Here is a 15,845-nt window from a genome sequence, read left to right on the forward strand (position 1 = left end):
AGTATACAATTGAGTGGGTTTTAGTATATTCAGAGTTGTACAACCATCACTACTATATAACTCCAGAAAATTCCCATCACTCCAAAAAGAAACTCCATATCCGTTAGTACTCATTCCCCATTGCCCCTCCTTCTAACCCCTGGAAACTGCTAATCTATATCCTATCTCTATGGATTTACCTATTGTATGATTCCATTTCTGTGAAATGCACAGAATATGTGGCCTTTGTGTTTGGCTTATTTCATTCAGCATAGTGTTTTCAAGGTTCATGCACATTGTAGCATGTATCAGTACTTCACCCCTCTTTAATGAGGAATTCCATGGCATGGTCATTCAATATTTTTTAATCCATTTATCCATTCATGGACATTTGATTTTTCTACTTTTTAGTGATGAATAATGCTCCTATAAACATTCATGTACAAGTTTCTATGTGGACATATTATAATCAATTCTCTGGGGTACATACCTAGGTGGATAATGGCTAGGACATGTGGTAAGTCTATGTTTAACTTTTTAGGAACTGCCTAATGGCTGCAACATTTTACATTCCCATGAGCAATGTATGAGAGTTCCAACATCTCCACATCTCAACACTTGTTATTGTCTGTCTTTTCAAGTAGAGCCATCCTAGTGGGTATGATGCGTATCTCATGGTGGTTTTTACTTTCATTTATCTGATTGCTGAGTAATAATGCTGAGCATCTTTCAGGTGCTTACTGACCATTTGTAAGTCTTCTTTGGAAAAATGTTTATTCAAATCCTTTGCCAATTTTTTAACTGGCTTATTCGCACTTTTATTGTTGAGTTGTAGAGTTCCTTATATTCTCTGGATAGACATTCCTTACCAGATATGATTTGCAAAGATTTTCTGCCATGCTGAGGGTTGTCTTTTCACATTCTTGACATACCCTTTGAAGTCCAAGTTTTAAGTTTTGATGAAATCCACTTTATCAATTTTCTCTTTGATTGCTTGTACATTAGGCATCGTATCTAAGAAATCACTGCCTAATTCAAGGTCACAAAAATTTACTCCTATGTTTTCTTCTAAGAATTTTATAGCTTTCGCTTTTACATTTAGGTCTATGATCCATTCTGAGTTAATTTTTGCAAGTGGTGTATGGGTCCAACTTCATTCTTTTGCATCTTGATTCAGATCCAGCTGGAATTTTGATAGGGATTGTTATTTAGTCTTTAGATCAATTTGGGGAGTATTGTCATCTTAACAATACTAATTAAACTTTTGAAAAAAACAATAAAAAGGAAAAATTTATCCCACCAGAAATCATAACAGACTATATAGTATTGTAACTAAATATTAATGGTATTTAGAGGAGAATAGACAGATACACTAGTGAAAAGTAGAATCCAGGGGAAAAAAAACATGTATGCATGTATGTATGTATATGTGTGTGTAATTTTAAATCAATGGGGAAAGGATGGATTATTCAAAAAAAGTGTTAGGACAAGTGGCTTCCATTAGGAAGAAATTAAAATTAGATTATCTCCCACACTCAAAACTAAAATCCAGGTGCATTATATGAAACTAAAAATTACTACAAAATGTTGGAAAAATATCCCACAATAATGGGATAGAGGAGACTGTTCTAGGCAATACACCAAAGCCACATTTTAAATTTCTGTACGATAAAAGACAACATACACAAACAATGCAAGTTTAATTAATGCAATTAAAGCCTTGGAGAGAGAGAGAGAAAGAGTAAAAGAGGGAATTCACTTCCAGTTCCACCATTTGAAAGTTCACCATTAAGAAAGTCAATTTAACTTCTCAAAATATCCAGTTTGGGATTTTTTTTAACGTGTTAAAAATGAGGATAATAATTCTTACCTCACAACATATTTTAACATTAAATGAGAGAGTAGGTATAAAAGCATCTAGCATGAAGTCTGGTGCATTATAAAAAGCTTGTTCTTCCTTATGTCAACTTAAGTTGATATTACATTAAATGAAGAATTAGAAGCTGCGGGGCTGGCCCTGTGGCCGAGTGGTTAAGGTCACGCGCTCCGCTGCAGGCGGCCCAGTGTTTCGTTGGTTCGAATCCTGGGCGGGGACATGGCACTGCTCATCAAACCGCTGAGGCAGCATCCCACATGCCATAACTAGACGGACCCACAATGAAGAATATACAACTATGTACCAGGGGTGGGGTGGGGGGGCTTTGGGGAGAAAAAGGAAAAAAATAAAATCTTTAAATTAAAAAAAAAAGAATTAGAAGCTGCAATGAAGAATAGCAGGATTCCTATATTGTGGTTCACGATAAAACTACATTATAATTCCATTCTACCACTTCTGAGATAAAAACATATTTCCCCTCATCCCTTGCCCACTATGTTTTACATGTATAAAATGCCAGTTGTGGGGCTGGCCCCGTGGCCGAGTGGTTAAGTTCGCGCTCCGCTGCAGGCGGCCCAGTGTTTCGTTGGTTCGAATCCTGGGCGCGGACATGGCACTGCTCATCAAACCACGCTGAGGCGGCGTCCCACATACCTCAACTAGAAAGACCCACAACGAAGAATATACAACTATGTACTGGGGGGGGGGGGGGGGGAAGAAAAAGGAAAAAATAAAATCTTTAAAAATAAAAAAGTGCCAGTTGTTAGTACCTGTTCTAAAGATGGAAGGCAAAGTACAAAGCAGCCAGGATTGATACCACCTTAACAGCAAAACATAACCAACATATATATGTATATAGTTACATTTTATTCCAATGGCTTTCACCCTTTAAAACTTTTTGCCCCAAAACGCTTTTCAAGGATTTTTAAGTTACTGAACAAGGATCACATCTGAAATAAAATCTACCAACAAAAAACCTTCAGAATGGTGCATAACAAACATTGTTAAGGATAAAAAATAATTGTATTGGATAAAGCCTGAAGTGTCTGAAGGCTTACTAATGCTAACATTTTTTATATTTGAGCATTGGTCAGAGCAAAAATCTTTCACAATTCAGAAAGCACTGATTAATTCAACTTTTTGTTTCAAACAAAATGTCCACTTCTTGAGTGAAGCATAACACAATTTTTACTAAAATTGTATAAAATTTTAAACAGCAGCTACATATACAATTTACGGCCCAAACAAGTTCAAACTCCTCCAATAAATGTTAGTCAAAATGGCAAAATTCCCACTTTAAAAAAGTACACTTAGACGCATTTACTTTCTAGCAGATTTTTGGATGAACAAGATTTTGACCTTTAGATTGGTTTTTAAAAAACTAAAAAGAGAACCCAAAATTATACAATGAAATGTGCCTTCCAATCTAAAAACAAACACAAACAAAGAAACAACAAGTTCATTGGAATGTAAAAGTAACCACCAGCTTTATTCAAATTACTAAAGACAATGTTGCAACTGCAAGATCCTTCCCCCCCCCCCCCAGCTTTCAACCAGTCCCCAGTCATGTTTTATCAGTTTAACAGGAAATTAATGATTAAAGTTCAGCACTGGTGAAATTTTTCTTCACCAAGACCTGCCTTTTGCATTAATTCTACAGCACTCAAGGCAGTTACATCCACGTGGCTGACTTTAATACCACAAGATTCATTTGTGAAAGAAAAGAAAAATAGTAATTAGTCTAAAAACAGCACAATAGATCAGGACACTAAAAGGCATAAACAGTGCAGCTGCCTTGCTCTCAAAAGAAAAAAAAAAGAAGCCCAGCTCTCACAAATCTATTTTGATAGGAAAGTTTCAATATACCATTCGTTAACATGCACAATACTCTTAAAAGCCAAGTTTCTCTTATATATAAAGCATGTGAAGAAAAAGACTTCTGAAATATTCTTTTCAAATGCTATAGAAACCTACAAAGTAATAGGGTTATAGAAAAACTGTAAAAATTAGGAATGTAAGGGGCCAGCCCAGTAGTGTAGTGCTGAAGTTCTCGAGCTCCACTTCAGTGGCCCAGGGTTCATAGGCTCGGATCCCTGAGCAGATCTAGCACTGCTGGTCAAGCCATGCTGTGGTGGCAACCCACATAAAATAGAGGAAGATTGGCACAGATGTTAGCTCAGCAACAATCTTCCTCAAGCAAAAAGAGGAAGATTGGCAACAGATGTTAGCTCAGGGACAATATTCCTCACACACACACACACAAAAAAAATTAGGAATGTAAATGATGAGACTTTTATTCCTTGGCATTCTTTGCTCTACTGCAAATCTAATCTAGTGCCAAAAATGTATGCAAGATATTGGAGCTCTTTGAATCTTGGTTTTTCTTCCCAATCTGCAGCCCATAATAGTTGGAATATTGGAAACAACTCTTGAAAATCTCTAATATCTTAATTAAAATAGAACAGGTATTATATTCAAGTTTAACAAAAGTTCAGTATCATACTCCATATAACTCAATCAGTATCCTTTTCTTATTTTATATTCAATGATTCCTTTATTTCAAAAACAAAGATATCACATGGTTTGTGACCAACATCAGTGGCTGGAAGCATTTCCAAACCACTTCTTTCAACTTGTTTTCTAAAAAAGTCAAACTTAAAATGTGAAACAAACTGAGCACAAAGCCACATTCTCCAGGAGAAAAATGCCGTGATTAACTCACTAAAACATAAATAGCTGAGTCATATTAATAAAAATTTCACAAAAAGCAGAACTTTCAAAGGTACGTTTTAAAAATTACTTCAATTGCACATGGTCCTGGAATTTAACCTGCGAACTATCCTAGACAATCCATTTGTGTCTCCTGCCAGTCCTTCAATTACACTCAGAGCATAAAAGTTTCAAAAACTAATACCAACAATAGCAATCAAACCAAGTGCAGCTTTTCACAAGCAAGGACGCTAAGCTCCAAATAAAATTAACACCAAAAACAAACCCACAAAAAACCCAAAAGTCAAAACCAAAAAACGATCTTAAATTTTCTCTTAAAAGTAGGAGTTCCTTAACTTTACAATATTTCTCTTTGCTTTTCACTGGAAAGAGAATGGGAAATCAAATTAACAGTGATGAGGATGAGAACAGTGAGTTCTCAGGCGGAGGATGCATGAATTTACAACCCAGGCTTGGCACAGAGATCAGCGGGCACACACACACCAATGCTCTAGGGAAGCGTTCAAGAAATGTCACTACTAACGCAAGTTTTAAGGCCTTATTTTCTTAACGCCTAAGGACAGCCTTGTAAATGCACTGTAAAACGCAACCTAGCACAGCTCCATTCTCCAAAACAATTCAAGAGTTTCCTACGATGCGCGAAACGGAAAGAGCATGCACTCCGGGCACCCTCAGGACCGCCGCCTCCCACTCGGGAGGGAGGGCGGGCCCATGTGAATCTGAGTGCCAGCACGTCAGTTTATGTGACAGATCCACTGGGAGCATCCGACTGCGATCCAGGGCCCTCCCGGGCCGACGCTGCTGGAAGAGGAACACAAATGCAGTCTTCAGGGCCCTCCTACTTCCGTTCTCAAGACAGAAATGCACTGTTGCTCCTCGTCCTCGCCCCTCGACCCAGCACCTCTCGACGGCGGGGCCCCCTTCAAAGAGCTCAGGCGCAAGAGAAAAGCAGATCTCCCGGACCGGGGTCGACGGAAGGTGGCGGGTCACTGCACTCCCGCCCCCGGCCCCCGGGCACATCCACCGCCAGCGCCCACCCGAGCCCCCTCCGGCAGGGGGGACACGCAAGCGGCAGTAAGCGCCGTCCCACTTCGCCCCCACTCCCCCTCCCCGGGGTAAGGGGAGCGGAAAGGCGCAAAGAGGAACTAAGTGAACTGCGCGAGGGGGGCCCGCGGGCTCCCTGGAGGAGGGGGTGGGGTGGGGGTGGAAACCCAGCAGGAGCGGAAGGAAGGGGAAAGGATGAGCTGCGAGAGGAAGGGCCGAGCGCGCGCGCCCGCAGAGGGCACCAGTCCTCGGGGACGCGGCTGCACCCCGGTTCCTCGGAGCGCGGCGCTCCGCCCCGGGCACAGGGCGGGGAGGGGGGATGAGGAGGCGACGTCCCCCTCCCGGCCCAGCCTCGCCCCTCAGGAGGGGTGGCCGGGGCTGCAGTGCCCTCGCGGTCGGGAGGGCGGCATCGGCCGCTCGCCCCGTCGAAGGCGCGGGCTGCGGGGCCCCGCGCGCGTCCCGCGGGCCGGCTCTCACGCCCCCACCGCCGGGGGAGGCAGCTCTGGGGGATGCCGGCCCGGCGCCAGGCGGCCACGCCGGTTACCTGAAGCGGGGCGAGTCCTTCAGACACTCCTCGAAATCCACCGTCATCTTCATCGTGCCTCTGCCTCGCCTCGCAGGCGGCGCTGGAAGGGCCGAGGGAGCCGCGGGAGCGGCCGCGCTGGGGACGCAGACGGCTACGGCGGCCGCACTGCCGCGACTAGGGCCGCGCGGAGCTGCAGGAGGCGCCTCGCCCGCTGGTCATAGCAGCCGCGAAGACGGCGGCAACAGCTACGGCTCGTCAGGCCCCAGTCCGGCCCCTCTTCCTCCCGCCCCCAGTAGAGCGCCGGCCTCAGGGAAACGGCCCGGGAGTGACAGGCTCAGCCAGCCAGCCACGAACCCGGCGGCTAATGGGCGGGGCTTCCGGCAGCACCGCCTGCGGGCGCTCCGGCAACGCGCCTGAGCGACGGCAGCCCGAGCCAATGAGCAGCGCGACCGTGGGTGCCTCCTTGCCCCCGGCGTCCCCGAGGGCCAACCGGGATGCGCGAGCGTCGTTAGGCGGGACGCACCGGTTGCTGGGAGGCCGGCCGCTGAGGCTCCTTGGGAAGGAAGTCACGTGGCTGCGCGGCGCGCTTCCCGCGGAGCCCCCGCCTCTCCTGCTTCTTCAGCCCCGCCCTGCTGAGCTGCTTACGCTGAGGAGCCGCCGCCTGCAGGTCTGAGGAGAGTAGCTTCTTAAGGCAGCTTTGGCAGAAATCTGAAGAGGGTAGGTAGGAGTAGAAATTGTAAAAGAAAAAGATAGCCTAAACCACCGCGACCTTTCAGATTAGAGAAACTGAGGCCAGGAGAGGCGCAAGGGTAACTTTAATGATAAAATCCGCCTTTCAGTTATTGGCTTCATCTCTTAATAATTTGGAAATATCTCCCATGTATATCTTTTCATATAAGCAGAGACTTGCTGAAGGAGCTGGCATTTGGGGTGAACATGGAAAGATCGGAAGGATTTGGACAGGTATGAGAGGTAGGGCCTTCCAGGTGGAGGAACCGCTCTCAAAACCGCGGGAGACATTCCTCCTTACTGACACCTTTCTCAGTAGCCTTGCCAGTTCTAAGATGATAGAGTTTCCAAAATCAGGCTCTCTCTGACTTGCAAGACTTGCCCTCTGATCCACGATTTTTCTAGGAACACTGCAAGATGGTCATCATCTGATCCTAACAATAATCCTGCAAGGCAGGTATTTACCATCCTTTTGATTCTAAGACGCCACTGATTGTAAAAAGTACCATGGATACGTTATATTTAAATGTAGACTTTTTAAAACAACCTAAAAAGCATAGGCATATCCGTAAAAACGCACAGGTAAGGGTGTTCGGACAGCACGGTGGCTCTGAATGAGTCTAGAGGCAAACTTCCTGGATTTAGCTCCTGGCTTTCTCTCTGTAAAAAGAAGATAACACCAGTGATCTGATAGAGTTGTCCTGAGGCTAAAATAGATAACAACTCTAAAGGCACTTAACACAGTACCACATAGTAATCATCCCGTAAATGTTGGCTATTATCGTAATTGTACCACTTTCTTCTTCAGTACTGTAATCAAAGGTTAAGTTTAAGCCGCCTCACTTCCACAGCCTAAAGTCTTATAAAATCCATTTGACCATCGGCTAGTTATAGCATGATGGCTTGCTTTTTTTTCATAACCTATTGTTATATCTTGATCTCTGTAGCATCTTTAAAAAATAACAATACAATTTTGAGACAGTTCAAAGAATAGCCGAGCGTTGTATGTTTCTTATTTGGTTATAAACTTTGTTTCTTTTTTAAATTGCATTACATATCCCTGGAATCTACACAGCTTCTCTTGATCGCTAGAAACCATTGACAGGTAAACTTTCAGTGTCTTCAGACACTTCAGTTGATCAAGCCAGCCGCTTCCAGACTTGTAAACTCTATGTCAAATTTAGAAAGAGAGGCCATTTCTGCATTTAATTGTGTTCCTGATGTAATCTGTATAGACAATAACTTTATTGTTTCAATGCTTCAACACAATGTAACCTTTTGGAAGACACCTAAAGTCACACTTTGGGAGTCAAATTAAAATTCAACTGCAAGGCACCATCACTGCAAATAACTCAACTAAGCTAATTTGCAGATGAACATCTTTCTGTGGACGGCTAATATACCCATTTAGTGATAACACTGTCTCAATTTTTCTTTTCTGCCCTGTGGTAAAGCAAGAATTTTGGGGTATCTATTATAAGATATCGCCTAAGTTAAGAAATATTAGAAGTGGGATGGGGTGGCAACAGTGAGTCTTAGAATAGAAGAAATATAATTTTTTTTTTTTTGAGGAAGATTAGCCCTGAGCTAACATTTGCTGCCAATCCTCTTCTTTTTTGCTGAGGAAGACCGGCCCTGAGCTAACATCCATGCCCATCTTTCTCTACTTTGTATGTGGGATGCCGCCACAGCATGGCTTGACAAGCAGTGTGTAGGTCTGCACCTGGGATCTGAACCGGTGAACCCCGAACCCCGGACCGCTGAAGCGGAACGTGAGAACTTAACTGCTATAATAATGGAAACCAAGGCCCCAAGATATAAAAATAACCTGCTAGGTGACTTGGGCCAAACACAGGTCCCATGACGACAGACTGTAACTGCAAACTGCCAACTCTCCCCTTTAGAATTCGACCTTTGCAGTTGTGGCTGTCTGCCTGTGACGCATTTCCTTTTCTTCTCCTCTTTAAAATGCAGCTCAAATGCCACCTCTTTCAGGAAGCCTTCTCTGTTTGCTGAAATACAGACCTCTCTTTTCAACACACAGTGAAGGTTAATTACCAGGCCCAGTCTACAGTCTTAAAGGATATAAATGATCAAACCTTAAATCTCTGCCAAATTTTTTCTCCTCAGACTTCCCAGCCCCTTTCTCCAAACCGTCTGGAACCCTGCATACCCATAGCCCTTCCCAGAATGCTTCGGATTTCCTTTGAGGATACTTTTGATTATACATCCTCTTGAGCAAAGTTGTCCAGTCCCCACCTCCTTAATCCTCCTGGGCCAGGATACAGTCAGCAAGAGTCAAACTCTTGACAGCAACTTACAGTTCACATTTCACCTTAATGCAGGAATTTCTTCTTTTTTCAGGCTAATGTCATCCAGCTATAACACTCACTTTCCTCATTGCTGTTATCCACCAATTTCCTAGTAACTCCCTGCCTTCACTTGCCTAATTGCATTGCAAGTTATCTCAAGAAAAGGGAGTTATGATGAGAGTAACCAGGGGCAGGTACTGGAACTGGGAAGCCCAGGAACCCAGGCATTGCTGAGAAATGATTTCCCTCTTTTGGTGGCTGTATCTCTCTCTTTCTCACCTACTCCTCGACTCATGGCAAGTTTCCTCTCTGCTCTCTTATGGGTTCTGTTCCCCTGTCAACCTGGCTTGCATATAATCCCTCATCACTACTGGTTCCTTCAACAAGCTGGTTGTCAGATGGCTGTAGGTGCCAAGCAGATAATGTAAAGGAATGAAGCTGGCCAAGTGTAAGCAGTATGGAGGGGGCTCAGCCATGGTGAAGGGGAAAGCACATGCCCTGTGTACTGCTCAGTTCCAGTAAGTTTTTGCCATATGAGACCTTCAGATTGTACAAGAAAAGCAATAGCCGGATTTTAACGTGATACCTCCCAATTTTCAAATTTGGCAACACTTTCAAAATACTAGAAAACATTTCACAGGTCGTAAAAATAAGTTTCAGGGCCACACTGCCATTTCTGCTCTATATTTCTTGACAATTGTTGCTATAGCCTATCACCCTCTGCTTCTGGAGCTTATCACTTTAATCTGTTTCTCAATTCCCAGATTCCAGGAGAAAATCGGATTAACGCAGCTCATCTTTTCATGACAGGTCACACAGGTCCCTGGCAAGCCAATGGAAGGGTGGGATCACTCAACTAATCATTTGTACAGGAATGGGGTCAGGATGGGGGCTGCAGGACAGCTGACAAGTAGACAATGCGATTTCCCTAGAAGAGTTTATTGATGGCCAGGCCCCATAAAACACAGCTGGTGAACCCTCATGTTCATCCAGGACTTTGGCCTATGACTCACAGTCCTCCACCCCAACTCCTACCGTCAGCTAAGGTGATGTCAACATTCATTCGTTCTATAGCATCCATTGAGCATGTACTGTGGCCAGACCCATATGGTAGGCTCTGAAGTTTACAGGTGAAGTAAACAATGTTTCCCCTCTAGAGCTCTCAAACCAGAGGGGGAAGCGTGTGGTAAGTTCTGGGCCAGGAGTATGCGCAGGGGGCTACTCATACTCTGACAGCCATTTCTCCTGGGGAAGGAAATAAGGGTTCTCATATCTCTGCAGATATGAGGAGTCTTGAAAAAGTAAGATCCAAGGGAAGGTGAGGAAGGTCTTTGCAAGGACCTTTAGTCACAGGGAACTATGTGACCAAAGCACAGAGGTCAACAGTGACCAGATACAAAGGACCTTGTCAGCCATGCTAAGGCATTTGTATTTTAAGGCAATGGGAAGCCATTGGAAGAGTTTAATTCTAGGAGTGACGTTATCTGATTTGAGTTTTAAAGGAGAGTGGAGCAAGAGGTGGGACCATTGGGACTGAAACCAAATGCTGTAAGCAATATCAAGGTTTTCAACCAAGGCAACTGCAATCAAGAGGTGTTTAGGAAATACAACTGAAAGAATCTGATAGCCAACTGAATATGAGGGAGGAAAAAAGGACTAAACTCCTAGGGTGACTCCAGGTTTCAGGTTTGGGTGACTGGTGGGAGGTGGTGCCATTCACAGAGAAAGAAGAAAGTTTATCTCTTTGTCTCAAAATATGTCACTTCAGACAGTCCTTAAATGTTCCCACCTTAAAACTTGTCTCATCCAGAACATTCCATGCTCAAGCTCAACCTTGAATGTCTCCTGCTATCTGGCTCCCACATGTTCACTTCACACCCCCAAACTCTCACCCCAAGACTCTTTTTTTTTTTTTTGTGGTGAGAAAGGTTGTCACTGAGCTAACATCTATTGCCAATCTTCCTCTTTATGCTTGAGGAAGATTGTCACTGAGCTAACATCTGTGCCAGTCTTCTTCTATTTTATGTGGGATGCCACCACATCATGGCTTGACAAGCGGTGTTAGATCTGTGCCCAGGATCCCAACCTGCTAACCCCAGGCCACTGAAGTGGGGCCTGCAAACTTAACCACTACGCCACTGGGCCCCAGTGTTGTATTTTAAAGGGGACTGAATGGGCAAGAGGTGAAGGCTTTTAGGGCTGAGGCTCTGCTTCACTGCATTTAGTGATACAAGAACTAGAAACTACATACTTAGGACTTTCAACTGTCTGTATTATTTATCTGTGGCCAGATCCCTGGCCCACTGGCATGATAGCTCTTCCCAACCTTTGCCACTCAAGCTGTAGCCCACCTCTCTCATGATCTGTAGATAATTTTGACTCTTCACAAAGAAAATAGGAGTCATTAGGTGGGAACACTCTTCCTAACCCTAACCCATATATTCATCTACATTCCCATCTTCCTTACTTCTTACCCACCTATCTCAGAGGAAAGTGCACCTCTTCCTTGTGCCCGGACCTCACCCCTTCCATTCTCTGAGAATGACTCTATCAATTATCCCCTTTCCCTACCTCTCAACTGACCTTTCTTTTCTCTTTGAAGAAGAGAGGAAGAAATAAAAGCATACACCTCTGTATCAGAAAGAATCATTTTTTTGTGAGTAAGAGACACTATTTGAGTAAGGCAAAAATGATAAGATATGATGGTTTCACCCCAAACCCAGATGACGGGCTTTCCATGGACCACGAGAAGGATTTGGAACCAGGGCATGTAAACCCTGGATGCTCCCTCCGCTCTGTCCTTTCCACACATCTTCTTCGTTCTTCTGCACACTTGAAGCTCACTTCATCTCACTCTCCAGGCCCTGCTCCCAAGATTAACCAACCAACCGGAGAGAAAGGACTTTCTCTCTTGGCCCAAATTCTAAATTTCTTGCTGGAAGTGTTGACCCAGCTTGGATGACGTACCCCATCAAGGGCCAGTAAACTACAGCCAAGAGGGCAGCCATGTACACACATGGCTTCCAGAAGCCCACCCTATGACCATGTGGATGGAGTATCATTTAGCAAAGGCGGGGGACTTGTGAATTGGATAAATTCCACTTTGACTATTGCCAAACTCCTTCCATTGCTTACTATCTAAGACTCTTAAGAGCATAATCTCCACCTTTTCTCCTCCTTTTCATTCCACTATCCACTGCATTCTGTTCTCCACTCCCTACCCATCCCCATCAACTGTTTTCAATAAGGTCACTTTCCAGTTGCCAAACTAAAGGACACTTTTTAGAACTTGTTTTTCCTGACATCTCTTCAGCATCTGACACTTTTGGCAATTCTTTTCACTCACTGCACTCTCCTGCTTAAAATTCTCCAATGGTTTATCATCACCTAAAGCTATGGTTTTCAAACTTTCCTTTATCATGGAATCCTTTGTTTAAAAGAAGAAGTCTTTCACTGATGCCCACAGTTACATGGATAAAAACAGAGCTGATGTGGTTGAAACAAGGGTGGGAGACCAAGAGCCCTGCCCACCTGGCCCCACACCCCACTCCTCACTCTCAGTGGACTCCAAGGAATACTCATAGCCCCACTGAGTATAATTTGAAAACCACGAATCTGTAGGATAAACTCCAGATTTCTTAATTTCATATATAAGGTCTCTTCAATATGCAGCACCTACCATCTTTCCTACCTTCTTTGATGCCAGTCTCTCTACTCCAAACAGATTCATCCATCCATGAAGGAATTCTCTCATCTGCTTCAGTGTGCTTCTTTCTCAGCCCCACCTTGGTACATGATGTTTCCTCTGCCTGAATAGGCCTCCTCCCTTTGTGTGCCTGGTGAGTTCCAATTCATTATTTAAAACTTGGCTTAAGTGGAATCTCAAATACTTCCCTATCACAGTGACCTGTCTTCTCCTTTGTGCTTTGGTTGTTCTGTCACCTGTTGTACATAATTCTTAGAATAGAATTCAGTTCAGTATTATAATTTGAGTTTTTTTTTTTTTTTTGAGGAAGGTTAGCCCCGAGCTAACATCTGCCGTCAATCCTCCTGTTTTTGCTGAGGAAGACTGGCCCTGAGCTAACATCCGTGCCCATCTTCCTCTGCTATATATGTGGGATGCCCAACACAGCATGGCTTGCCAAGCAGTGCCATGTCTGCACCCACGATCTGAACCAGCGAACCCCAGGTCGCCGAAGGTGAATGTGCACACTTAACTGCTGTGCCGCCGGGCCGGCCCCTGTACTTTGAGATTTTTATACTCATAATCTCTTCAGACCTGGAGCTTCTGGCTGATGACATTATGTTCTTTTCATCTTTCTAACTCAAGCCCAGTGCTTGGCCCTTACTACGTGTCTGATAAATGTTGAATAAATGGATGCATTTCTCCCCCAAAGTGATTTTTTCCTTATTAAAATCCCTGTGATTACTTGTGTACATGTATGCATTTCTCCACCAGATTATAAACTCAAATAATGAGACTTGTGTGTTAGGGTGATTAGAATTAGAATCAAACAAGATATACAGAAAAGTCCTAATAATGCCTGACTTATTGATAGCTTTTCATCCTAGCTGTATAACAGAATCCCTTGTAAAGTCTTTTTGTGTTTGTTTGTTTTGATATAGATTCATGAGCCCCATTTCCTAAATGAGATTTTCCGGAGGTGGGGCCTGGGCATAAGTCCCACAGATGATTCTGATGCACAGCCTTCATAATTCAAACTCAATCAATGCTAGCTGATGTTCATTTTGTAACTCGAGGAGCTGGCACTGAGACCAGCAAAGTAGTAGGTTCTCACCAAATATAGATTGAGTTGAAATTTAAATATATGATGTTTTCAACATTCAGAACATAACATTTTTTATATCTAGCAAGCCAAGGGTTTGAGATGAAAGGGTAGATTTAGGCTAAAGGGGCCTGGACCACAGCTGCGTTTATTACATATTAAGACGACTTACTCTTTGCCCATCTACAATCCTCATAGATCCAAAACACCAAGATTTCTTTCTTTTTTTTTTTTTTTAAAGATTTTATTTTTCCTTTTTCTCCCCAAAGCCCCCCGGTACATAGTTGTGTATTTTTAGTTGTGGGTCCTTCCAGTTACAGCATGTAGGATGCCACCTCAGCATGGCTCGATGAGCAGTGCCATGTCTGCGCCCAGGATCCAAACCCTTGAAGCCCTGGGCCGCCGAAGAAGAGTGCACGAACTAATTACTCGGCCACGGGGCTGGGCCTGAAAACACCAAGGTTTCTAAGCATTTGTTTCCTGACTTCTTGATTTGGCTGTGGTCTCTCTGAGTGCTTTCCTGGAAGTCTTCCTCTTTCATAACCACCACATTTAGTTGATCGTCAGATCCTGTTAACTGTTTCCGACATGATAGCTCTTGAATTTGTGCCCCCCTTCCAAACCTCAATGCCACTGCCTTGGTTCAGGCCGTCAATATCTCTTGCCTAGATCATTTCAAGTAACATCCTCACTGGACTCCTTGCCTGTTATGGGCTGAATTGTGTTCCCACAACGTTTATATGTTGTTGAAGCTGTGAACTCCAGTACTTCAGAATGTGACTGTATTTGGAGTTCGGGCCTTTAGGGAGGTAACTAAGGTTAAATGAGGTCATAAGGGTGGGGTCCTAATCCAGTATGACTGATGTCCTATAACAAGAGGAAGGGATGCCAAGGATGCACACCCAAAGAGAAAAGGCTGGGTGAAGATGCAGTGAGAAGACAGCAGTCTATAAGCCAAGGAGAGAGGCCTCAAGAGAAACCAAACCTGCCGACTCCTTGATCTTGGACTCCTAAGCTCCAGGACCATGAGAAAACAAATTTCTGTTGTTTAATCCACCCAGACTGTTGTATTTTATGGCAGCTTTAGCAAACTAATACAGTCTTTGTCTTTGAATGCCCTGAATGTGTGGGGAATCCTCCACTTTACACAGCGGAGTCCACCTGCCACTCTCAAAGCTGGAAGATGGTTGTCATTCTCTTTCCCGGCCCTCCTCACACCCAGGGAGAGGGGTTGTGACCTAGGCTTGGCCAATGAGAAGCAATTGCCGAGACTTGGTCTCAAGTCATAGACGCAGCAGCAGTTGCTCGGGATCCAATCTGGGGACCAGAGTGGCAGCAATGGGAGATGCATCTTGGTTTCCAAGGCTCAGTGGCAGTGGCCTAGGGTGGCAATGTCCAGGGTCAGTGTTGGGGCTGGCACAGGCTGTAATGTCTGTAGCAGGTGGCAGAGGCCTGGCATCTTCACTGGATTGTTCTGGGCTGTGATTATAGGTACCATCACTGTCCTCTGGGAAGCCCAAACCTAGATCTCTACCCTCCTCGTGATCTTGGGAACCACCTGACAGCTTTCTAATAATTTTTTAGAAAATCAACTTTACTGAGGTATGGTTTTGATAAATTAAAGTGAATCCATTTTAAGTGTATGGTTTGATGTCTTGACCACAATCAAGATATATGACATTCCCATCACCCAAAAAAGTTCCCTTGGGACCCTTTGTAGTCACTCCTCCCACACTCCCCATTCTACACAATCACTGGTATATTCTCAGTCACTGTAGATTAGTTTTGTATTTTCTAGAATTTCATATAAATGTAATCATACAGTGTATACTCTTATGTCTGGCTTCTTTCATTCAGCATAA

At 44.0% G+C, this 15,845-nt stretch overlaps 1 protein-coding gene and 1 long non-coding RNA gene across 8 annotated transcripts in view; one reads left to right on the forward strand and one right to left on the reverse strand.

Moving 5' to 3' along the window:
- ACAP2 (ArfGAP with coiled-coil, ankyrin repeat and PH domains 2) overlaps window positions 1-6,655 on the reverse strand; it is a 143,921-nt gene extending 137,266 nt beyond the window's left edge. For all 6 annotated transcript variants that reach the window (XM_070583465.1, XM_070583462.1, XM_070583460.1 and 3 more), the window contains exon 1: window positions 6,174-6,655. In XM_070583465.1, coding sequence (XP_070439566.1) covers window positions 6,174-6,226 — 53 coding nt within the window. In that variant the 5' untranslated portion in view covers window positions 6,227-6,655. The remainder of the gene's footprint in view (window positions 1-6,173) is intronic.
- Window positions 6,656-6,746: 91 nt separating this feature from the next.
- On the forward strand, window positions 6,747-13,592 carry LOC139077119 (uncharacterized). 2 transcript variants are annotated; one of them, XR_011529418.1, is made up of 3 exons: window positions 6,747-6,872; window positions 12,921-13,035; window positions 13,209-13,592. It is a non-coding gene; the product is annotated as an uncharacterized lncRNA (long non-coding RNA). The 2 variants fall into 2 exon arrangements; XR_011529417.1 differs by having other exon boundaries at window positions 13,213-13,592.
- The last annotated feature ends 2,253 nt before the right edge of the window (window positions 13,593-15,845 follow it).

Source organism: Equus przewalskii, chromosome 18 (assembly GCF_037783145.1).
Source record: "Equus przewalskii isolate Varuska chromosome 18, EquPr2, whole genome shotgun sequence".
NCBI classification, from domain to species: Eukaryota; Metazoa; Chordata; class Mammalia; order Perissodactyla; family Equidae; genus Equus; species Equus przewalskii.